At 32.5% G+C, this 11,585-nt stretch overlaps 1 protein-coding gene across 1 annotated transcript; it reads left to right on the top strand.

Moving 5' to 3' along the window:
• The first annotated feature begins 10,084 nt into the window (after positions 1–10,084).
• LOC143364712 (uncharacterized) lies at positions 10,085–11,506 on the top strand. Its single transcript, XM_076804904.1, has one exon. The coding sequence runs from the start codon at positions 10,085–10,087 to the stop codon at positions 11,504–11,506; it is 1,422 nt and encodes a 473-aa protein (XP_076661019.1).
• The last annotated feature ends 79 nt before the right edge of the window (positions 11,507–11,585 follow it).

Below are 11,585 nucleotides of genomic sequence, written 5' to 3'. Positions count from 1 at the left end.
TTCTAGTAATTTTATGGTATATTCTCCTATATTCTAGTAATATTATCGTATATTCTCGTATATTCTTCTATATTCGAGTAATATTATGGTATATTCTGGTATATTCAAGTCTATTCTGGTATATTCTGCTATATTCTAGTATATTCAGGTATATTCTGGTATATTCTTCTATAATTCTAGTAATATTATGGTATATTCTGGTATATTCTTCTATATTCTAGTAATATTATGGTATATTCTGGTATATTCTTCTATATTCTAGTAATATTATGGTACATTCTCGTATATTCTTCCATATTCGAGTAATATTATGGTATAATTCTGGTATATTCAATTATATTCTGGTATATTCTGCTATATTCTAGTATATTCAGGTATATTCAGGGTATATTCTTCTATATTCTAGTAATATTATGGTATATTCTGGGTATATTCTACTATATTCTAGTATATTCAGGTATATATTCAGGTATATTCTTCTATATTCTAGTAATATTATGGTATATTCTGATATATTCTTCTATATTCTAGTAATATTATGGTATATTCTGGTATATTCTGGTATATTCTAGTATATTCAGGTATATTCTCGTATATTCTTCTTTATTTGAGTAATATTATGGTATATTCTGGTATATTCAAGTATATTCTGGTATATTCTGCTATATTCTAGTATATTCAGGTATATACAGGTATATTCTGGTATATTCTTCTATAATTCTAGTAATATTATGGTATATTTTGGTATATTCTTCTATATTCTAGTAATATTATGGTATATTCTGTTATATTCTTCTATATTCTAGTAATATTATGGTATATTCTGGTATATTCTGGTACATTCTGCTATATTCTAGTATATTTCAGGTATATTCTCGTATATTCTTCTGTATTCTAGTAATATTATGGTATATTCTCGTATATTCTTCCATATTCAAGTAATATTATGGTATATACTGGTATATTCAAGCATATTCTGGTATATTCTGCTATATTCTAGTATATTCTCGTATATTCTTCTATATTCTAGTAATATTATGGTATATTCTGGTATATTCAAGTATATTCTGGTATATTCTCTTATATTCTAGTATATTCTGGTATATTCTTCTATATTCTATTAATATTATGGTATATTCTGGTATATTCTTCTATATTCTAGTAATATTATGGTATATTCTGGTATATTCTTCTATATTCTAGTAATATTATGGTATATTCTCGCATATTCTTCTATATTCTAGTAATATTATGGTATATTATGGTATATTCTGGTATATTCTGGTATATTCTGGTATATTCTTGTATATTCAGGTATATTCTCGTATATTCTTCTATATTCTAGTAATATTATGGTATATTCTGGTATATTCTTCTATATTCTAGAAATATTATGGTATATTCTGGTATATTCTTCTATATTCTAGTAATATTATGGTATATTCTGTATATTCTTCTATATTCTAGAAATATTATGGTATATTTCTGGTATATTCTTCTATATTCTAGTAATATTATGGTATATTCCTCGTATATTCTTCCATATTCAAGTAATATTATGGTATATACTGGTATATTCAAGTATATTCTGGTATATTCTGCTATATTCTAGTATATTCTCGAATATTCTTCTATATTCTAGTAATATTATGGTATATTTCTGGTATATTCAAGTATATTTCTGGTATATTCTGCTATATTCTAGTATATTCAGGTATATTCAGGTATATTCTTCTATATTCTAGTAATATTTATGGTATATTCTGATATATTCTTCTATATTCTAGTAATATTATGGTATATTCTGGTATATGCTGGTATATTCTAGTATATTCAGGTATATTCTCGTATATTCTTCTATATTTGAGTAATATTATGGTATATTCTGGTATATTCTTCTATATTCTAGTAATATTATGGTATATTATGGTATATTCTGGTATATTCTGGTATATTCTGGTATATTCTTGTATATTCAGGTATATTCTCGTATATTCTTCTATATTCTAGTAATATTATGGTATATTCTGGTATATTCTTCTATATTCTAGAAATATTATGGTATATTCTGGTATATTCTTCTATATTCTAGTAATATTATGGTATATTCTGGTATATTTCTTCTATATTCTAGAAATATTATGGTATATTCTGGTATATTCTTCTATATTCTAGTAATATTATGGTATATTCTCGTATATTCTTCCATATTCAAAGTAATATTATGGTATATACTGGTATAATTCAAGTATATTCTGGTATATTCTGCTATATTCTAGTATATTCTCGAATATTCTTCTATATTCTAGTAATATTATGGTATATTCTGGTATATTCAAGTATATTCTGGTATATTCTGCTATATTCTAGTATATTCAGGTATATTCAGGTATATTCTTCTATATTCTAGTAATATTATGGTATATTCTGATATATTCTTCTATATTCTAGTAATATTATGGTATATTCTGGTATATGCTGGTATATTCTAGTATATTCAGGTATAATTCTCGTATATTCTTCTATATTTGAGTAATATTATGGTATATTCTGGTATATTCAAGTATATTCTGGTATATTCTGCTATATTCTAGTATATTCAGGTATATACAGGTATATTCTGGTATATTCTTCTATATTCTAGTAATATTATGGTATATTTTGGTATATTCTTCTATATTCTAGTCATATTATGGTATATTCTGGTATATTCTTCTATATTCTAGAAATATTATGGTATATTCTGGTATATTTTCTTCTATATTCTTGTAATACTATGGTATATTCTCGTATATTCTTCTATATTCTAGTAATATTATGGTATTATTCTGGTATATTCTTCTATATTCTAGTAATATTATGGTATATTCTGGTATATTCTTCTATATTCTAGTAATATTATGGTATATTCTGGTATATTCTTCTATATTCTAGTAATATTATGGTATATTCTCGCATATTCTTCTATATTATAGTAATATTATGGTATATTATGGTATATTCTGGTATATTCTGGTATATTTCTGGTATATCTTGTATATTCAGGTATATTCTCGTATATTCTCCTATATTCTAGTAATATTATGGTATATTCTGGTATATTCTGGTACATTCTGCTATATTCTAGTATATTCAGGTATATTCTCGTATATTCTTCTATATTCTAGTAATATTATGGTATATTCTGGCATATTCTTCGATATTCTAGTATATTCAGGTATATTCTCGTATATTCTTCTGTCCGATTCGTCGCTGACGGTCCGCGTATTTCCGGCCGTGTGGCAATCGAGGATGCCACAGCTGGCGCGAAGCATGCTCTTTCGTCCCAAAACATATTGCACAAAGAGCCCTTTTCCGATTTTTGTCCCGTCCTTCGACTAATCACGAAGAATGCTAATCCTCGAGTTTGCCGCACGCGAGGCGCTTGAGGGTTCGAGCAGATGGCATTGGAAAAAGTGGCCATAAGTCAATCCGTACGACCCTCACTCCGTGTACCGTCCGCGAGGTACTTGAGGGTCCCCGGATTCGGACCACAGCGGGCCTTGTGGCCCACTAACACGCGGCTGCCAAGGGGTCGTAAATCCTCTTACGCACGACGCGAGGTACGCTCAGGGTTGCGCTACAACCCCAAGAACCGTGTCTCTGGTTTTCGTCAAACGGACGAAAACCAGAGACAGTAAACGCACGTTTTCCAGCCCCTTAGGGGCAATAAATTAGCTGCTAGCCACTTGGCTAGCACGGCGTACGGAGGCCACTCGGGCCCCAACAATACCCCAGCCACTTGGCTGAAAATACATGCTGCTCCGAGGTACTAATAAACGCGCTTTTTGGGGAATTTCCCGAACATCGGCCTAAGGTAGGGGTTTCTTCCACCACCAAAGAGGGAGGTTCCAGAAGATCCTCTCCCTTAGGCTGATCAAACAAATCAGGAGAGTTTTACCTCCCCATCATGGGCCCATGCCCCAGAATTCTCACCACCCACACGAGGTGACGAACGAACTGACCTCGGAGCAGCAAAGCAGAATCAATCCAACTGGCAACCAGTCAACTGAAAAACTCTGACTAAAACGTGGGACGTACACATACAAAGGCCTAGCTTTGTTAAATCTGAAATCGCGCTAAGTGCACACCGCGCTAAGTTCACACCGCGCCTAAGTTTACACCGCGCTAAAGTTTACACCGCGCTAAGTTTACAACCGCGCTAAGTTCACACCGCGCTAAGTTTACACCGCTCCCAGCCCACTGTTCCGTGAAACAAAGACTCATCCAATGTTAATTCGGCAGATGAGATTCGACGAGTTGTAAATAGTGTAAATAAACAGTCTATTGCGCAAAGAAAAGAGACAGCAACATTCATTTACAACCTCAAAATTATCCACTTCTATATTCTAGTAATATTATGGTATATTCTTTCATATTCTGCTATATTCTCGTATATTCTATTATATTCTGCCTATATTCTAGTATATTTTGGTATATTCTCGTATATTCTTCTATATTCGAGTAATATTATGGTATATTCTGGTATATTCTGGTATATTCTAGTATATTCAGGTATATTCTCGTATATTCTTCTATATTTGAGTAATATTATGGTATATTCTGGTATATTCAAGTATATTCTGGTATATTCTGCTATATTCTAGTATATTCAGGTATATACAGGTATATTCTGGTATATTCTTCTATATTCTAGTAATATTATGGTATAATTCTGGTATATTCTTCTATATTCTAGTAATATTATGGTATATTCTGGTATATTCTTCTATATTCTAGTAATATTATGGTATATTCTCGTATATTCTTCTACATTCGAGTAATATTATTGTTTATTATGGTATATTCTGGTATATTCTGGTATATTCTGGTATATTCTAGTATATTCAGGTATATTCTCGTATATTCTTCAATATTCTAGTAATATTATGGTATATTCTGGTATATTCTGGTACATTCTGCTATATTCTAGTATATTCAGGTATATTCTCGTATATTCTTCTATATTCTAGTAATATTATGGTATATTCTGGCATATTCTGCTATATTCTAGTATATTCAGGCATATTCTCGTATATTCTTCTATATTCTAGTAATATTATGGTATATTCTTTCATATTCTGCTTTATTCGAGTAATATTAAGGTATATTCTGGTATATTCTGGTATATTCTAGTATATTCAGGTATATTCTCGTATATTCTCGAATATTCTTCTATATTCTAGTAATATTATGTTATATTCTGGTATATTCTGGTATATCCTGGTACATTCTGCTATATTCTAGTATATTCAGGTATATTCTGGTATATTCTTCTATATTCTAGTAATATTATGGTATATTCTGGTATATTCTTCTATATTCTAGTAATATTATGGTATATTCTGGTATATTCTTCTATATTCTAGTAATATTATGGAATATTCTCGTATATTCTTCTACATTCGAGTAATATTATGGTTTATTATGGTATATTCTGGTATATTCTGGTATCTTCTGGTATATTCTAGTATATTCAGGTATATTCTCGTATATTCTTCAATATTCTAGTAATATTATGGTATATTCTGGTATATTCTGGTACATTCTGCTATATTCTAGTATATTCAGGTATATTCTCGTACATTCTTCTATATTCTAGTAATATTATGGTATATTCTGGTATATTCTTCTATATTCTAGTAATATTATGGTATATTCTCGTATATTCTTCTACATTCGAGTAATATTATGGTTTATTATGGTATATTCTGGTATATTCTGGCATATTCTTCTATATTCTAGTATATTCAGGTATATTCTCGTATATTCTTCTATATTCTAGTAATATTATGGTATATTCTTTCATATTCTGCTATATTCTCGTATATTCTATTATATTCTGCTATATTCTAGTATATTCAGGTATATTCTCGTATATTCTTCTATATTCTAGTAATATTATGGTATATTCTGGCATATTCTGCTATATTCTAGTATATTCAGGCATATTCTCGTATATTCTTCTATATTCTAGTAATATTATGGTATATTCTTTCATATTCTGCTTTATTCGAGTAATATTATGGTATATTCTGGTATATTCTGGTATATTCTAGTATATTCAGGTATATTCTCGTATATTCTCGAATATTCTTCTATATTCTAGTAATATTATGTTATATTCTGGTATATTCTGGTATATCCTGGTACATTCTGCTATATTCTAGTATATTCAGGTATATTCTGGTATATTCTTCTATATTCTAGTAATGTTATGGTATATTCTGGTATATTCTTCTATATTCTAGTAATATTATGGTATATTCTGGTATATTCTTCTATATTCTAGTAATATTATGGAATATTCTCGTATATTCTTCTACATTCGAGTAATATTATGGTTTATTATGGTATATTCTGGTATATTCTGGTATCTTCTGGTATATTCTAGTATATTCAGGTATATTCTCGTATATTCTTCAATATTCTAGTAATATTATGGTATATTCTGGTATATTCTGGTACATTCTGCTATATTCTAGTATATTCAGGTATATTCTCGTATATTCTTCTATATTCTAGTAATATTATGGTATATTCTCGCATATTCTTCTATATTCTAGTAATATTATGGTATATTATGGTATATTCTGGTATATTCTGGTATATTCAGGTATATTCTTCTATATTCTAGTAATATTATGGTATATTCTGATATATTCTTCTATATTCTAGTAATATTATGGTATATTCTGGTATATTCTGGTATATTCTAGTATATTCAGGTATATTCTCGTATATTCTTCTATATTTGAGTAATATTATGGTATATTCTGGTATATTCAAGTATATTCTGGTATATTCTGCTATATTCTAGTATATTCAGGTATATACAGGTATATTCTGGTATATTCTTCTATATTCTAGTAATATTATGGTATATTTTGGTATATTCTTCTATATTCTAGTAATATTATGGTATATTCTGTTATATTCTTCTATATTCTAGTAATATTATGGTATATTCTGGTATATTCTGGTACATTCTGCTATATTCTAGTATATTCAGGTATATTCTCGTATATTCTTCTGTATTCTAGTAATATTATGGTATATTCTCGTATATTCTTCCATATTCAAGTAATATTATGGTATATACTGGTATATTCAAGCATATTCCGGTATATTCTGCTATATTCTAGTATATTCTCGAATATTCTTCTATATTCTAGTAATATTATGGTATATTCTGGTATATTCAAGTATATTCTGGTATATTCTCTTATATTCTAGTATATTCTGGTATATTCTTCTATATTCTATTAATATTATGGTATATTCTGGTATATTCTTCTATATTCTAGTAATATTATGGTATATTCTGGTATATTCAAGTATATTCTGGTATATTCTGCTATATTCTAGTATATTCAGGTATATACAGGTATATTCTGGTATATTCTTCTATATTCTAGTAATATTATGGTATATTTTGGTATATTCTTCTATATTCTAGTCATATTATGGTATATTCTGGTATATTCTTCTATATTCTAGTAATATTATGGTATATTCTGGTATATTCTGGTACATTCTGCTATATTCTAGTATATTCAGGTATATTCTCGTATATTCTTCTGTATTCTAGTAATATTATGGTATATTCTCGTATATTCTTCCATATTCAAGTAATATTATGGTATATACTGGTATATTCAAGCATATTCTGGTATATTCTGCTATATTCTAGTATATTCTCGAATATTCTTCTATATTCTAGTAATATTATGGTATATTCTGGTATATTCAAGTATATTCTGGTATATTCTCTTATATTCTAGTATATTCAGGTATATTCAGGTATATTCTGGTATATTCTTCTATATTCTATTAATATTATGGTATATTCTGGTATATTCTTCTATATTCTAGTAATATTATGGTATATTCTGGTATATTCTTCTATATTCTAGTAATATTATGGTATATTCTCGCATATTCTTCTATATTCTAGTAATATTATGGTATATTATGGTATATTCTGGTATATTCTGGTATATTCTGGTATATTCTTGTATATTCAGGTATATTCTCGTATATTCTTCTATATTCTAGTAATATTATGGTATATTCTGGTATATTCTTCTATATTCTAGAAATATTATGGTATATTCTGGTATATTCTTCTATATTCTTGTAATACTATGGTATATTCTCGTATATTCTTCTATATTCTAGTAATATTATTGTATATTCTGGTATATTCTTCTATATTCTAGTAATATTATGGTATATTCTGGTATATTCTTCTATATCCTAGTAATATTATGGTATATTCTGGTATATTCTTCTATATTCTAGTAATATTATGGTATATTCTCGCATATTCTTCTATATTATAGTAATATTATGGTATATTATGGTATATTCTGGTATATTCTGGTATATTCTGGTATATTCTTGTATATTCAGGTATATTCTCGTATATTCTCCTATATTCTAGTAATATTATGGTATATTCTGGTATATTCTGGTACATTCTGCTATATTCTAGTATATTCAGGTATATTCTCGTATATTCTTCTATATTCTAGTAATATTATGGTATATTCTGGCATATTCTTCGATATTCTAGTATATTCAGGTATATTCTCGTATATTCTTCTGTCCGATTCGTCGCTGACGGTCCGCGTATTTCCGGCCGTGTGGCAATCGAGGATGCCACAGCTGCGCGAAGCATGCTCTTTCGTCCCAAAACATATTGCACAAAGAGCCCTTTTCCGATTTTTGTCCGTCCTTCGACTAATCACGAAGAATGCTAATCCTCGAGTTGCCGCACGCGAGGCGCTTGTGGGTTCGAGCAGATGGCATTGGAAAAGTGGCCATAAGTCAATCCGTACGACCCTCACTCCGTGTACCGTCCGCGAGGTACTTGAGGGTCCCGGATTCGGACACAGCGGGCCTTGTGGCCCACTACACGCGGCTGCCAAGGGGTCGTAAATCCTCTTACGCACGACGCGAGGTACGCTCGGGTTGCGCTACAACCCCAAGAACCGTGTCTCTGGTTTTCGTCAAACGGACGAAAACCAGAGACAGTAAACGCACGTTTTCCAGCCCCTTAGGGGCAATAAATTAGCTGCTAGCCACTTGGCTAGCACGGCGTACGGAGGCCACTCGGGCCCCAACAATACCCAGCCACTTGGCTGAAAATACATGCTGCTCCGAGGTACTAATAAACGCGCTTTTTGGGGAATTTCCCGAACATCGGCCTAAGGTAGGGGTTTCTTCCACCACCAAAGAGGGAGGTTCCAGAAGATCCTCTCCCTTAGGCTGATCAACAAATCAGGAGAGTTTTACTCCCATCATGGGCCCATGCCCAGAATTCTCACCACCCACACGAGGTGACGAACGAACTGACCTCGGAGCAGCAAAGCAGAATCAATCCAACTGGCAACCAGTCAACTGAAAAACTCTGACTAAACGTGGACGTACACATACAAAGGCCTAGCTTTGTTAAATCTGAAATCGCGCTAAGTGCACACCGCGCTAAGTTCACACCGCGCTAAGTTTACACCGCGCTAAGTTTACACCGCGCTAAGTTTACACCGCGCTAAGTTCACACCGCGCTAAGTTTACACCGCTCCAGCCCACTGTTCCGTGAAACAAAGACTCATCCAATGTTAATTCGGCAGATGAGATTCGACGAGTTGTAAATAGTGTAAATAAACAGTCTATTGCGCAAAGAAAAGAGACAGCAACATTCATTTACAACCTCAAAATTATCCATGGTCCTTCGAGCCGGATCAGTGATCTAAGTGGAGTGCGGTGAAGTTTGAACATTGAAATATCAACGCACAACGAGATCTGTTCTACCGGACGATCTCCATCATCTTCGTGGGGTCGACATTCTTGGACGTTATACCGAGCCACGGGGATCATCCAAGTACGCGATTGCTGAGGACACCAGTGGACTGATTCTCCAGGAAAGGAAACAAGGAAGCAGCAGCCAAAACCTATCTACGAAAGGTAGGCTCGTCAATTCACGCGGTTCTCTATTTCCTGTTTATTTTTCCACTTTTCTTCCTGTCTCAATTTTCCGAAAATGACTGGCACGACAAAGAAAGATTCTCAAAGGGAGGATCAGATTCGCGCACTCAATCATAGAAGCCGATATTTTAAAGGGCAAATTACAATGCTTATGAGTTTCCTTGAAAATTATAAGGACTCTGCTAAAGAACGCATTAAACTACGAGAACGGATCGAGCGTTTAAAATCATACTTCGAAAAATTCGACGAACAACAAAATGAGCTGACAATAATATCGGATGACAGCGAGACTGTACTTTTGCAACGAGAAGAACTCACAGAATATTACGATGATGTGCTAGCGTCCGCGATAACAATGTTAGAAAATCTTGAGACGCCTTCAAATAAGGCAATCAAAGAAAACAATCTTACAAGTAAATCCAATTCGGTTCCAGTCAAATTACCTAAAATAGATTTACCAAAATTCGATGGTCGCATCGAAAATTGGATTACCTTTAAAGACGCCTTCCAAACGATGATACACGCGCACGAAGGTCTAAGTAATATTCAGAAATTAAATTATCTTAGGCTTTCATTATCAGGAAGAGCCGAAATCGCGATAGGAGCTTTTACAATCACTGACGACAACTACGCAGCCGCTTGGAATCATTTAGTAGAAATTTACGATAACAAACGCGCTTTGGTTTTACGACACGCGGCACTTCTACGCGACACTCCATCAATGCCTAACGAGTCATCCGAGTCAATTCGCGATCTTGTTAACCACATGCAATTACAAATACGTTCATTGCAAGCTCTAGGTCGTAGTTGGGAGGATATCGCCAACGATCTCATAACTAGTATAATTATTTCGCGCATGGGCAAGGAGATCAGGAAAACGTGGGAACGCACGTTAGCCGATACCGAAGTGCCAAAAATAAACGATATTTTCAAATTCTTGCATTTGGCCTCCCACCAATGCAGGGATTATGAATCTATATCGAACATCACGACGCAGGATCCTCCGATTAAGAAACCGCAAAATGATAATCGCGCATACAACACTCGACCACTCCCTTTGTCTTCGCCGCCAAATACTCGCGCATACAACAACCGTCCACCTCAATTTTATTCGCAAAATAATCGCACTTATAATACACGGTCATCTCCATCGCCATCACCAAACTTGAATTATCGTCAAGCTTTCGTAACGCAATATCGCTTTCCAACTTGCGGGATTTGTAAAACGGGTGAACATGCGGCTTATCAATGTAAAAAGTTTTTGGAAGCCCCCGTAGATAAAAAAATAGAATTAGCGCGCAAGGCCGAACTTTGCTTAAATTGTCTAAAGCCCGGTCATTCACCTGATACCTGTTACCGGGGCAGGTGCCAAAAATGTCATCGACCACATAACACGCGTCTTCATCGGGATAAAAATCCTAAGCAGCCAACAGTAATGTCAAACGCCGAATCAAAAAACCTTGAAAACGACTCCTGACTCGCTACCCGCTTCGACGTTACGCATCAATCCCAAAATAAGATAACATCGCTAATCATTGATGGTTCGACCCATGATT

This window comes from Halictus rubicundus, unplaced genomic scaffold (genome assembly GCF_050948215.1).
Source record: "Halictus rubicundus isolate RS-2024b unplaced genomic scaffold, iyHalRubi1_principal scaffold0870, whole genome shotgun sequence".
Lineage (NCBI taxonomy): Eukaryota > Metazoa > Arthropoda > Insecta > Hymenoptera > Halictidae > Halictus > Halictus rubicundus.
This window is presented reverse-complemented; position numbering and strand designations above follow the sequence as displayed.

Excerpts from the sequence above, each read along its gene's own strand:
- LOC143364712 (XM_076804904.1), top strand. The coding sequence starts at position 10,085 with ATGACTGGCACGACAAAGAAAGATTCTCAAAGGGAGGATCAGATTCGC.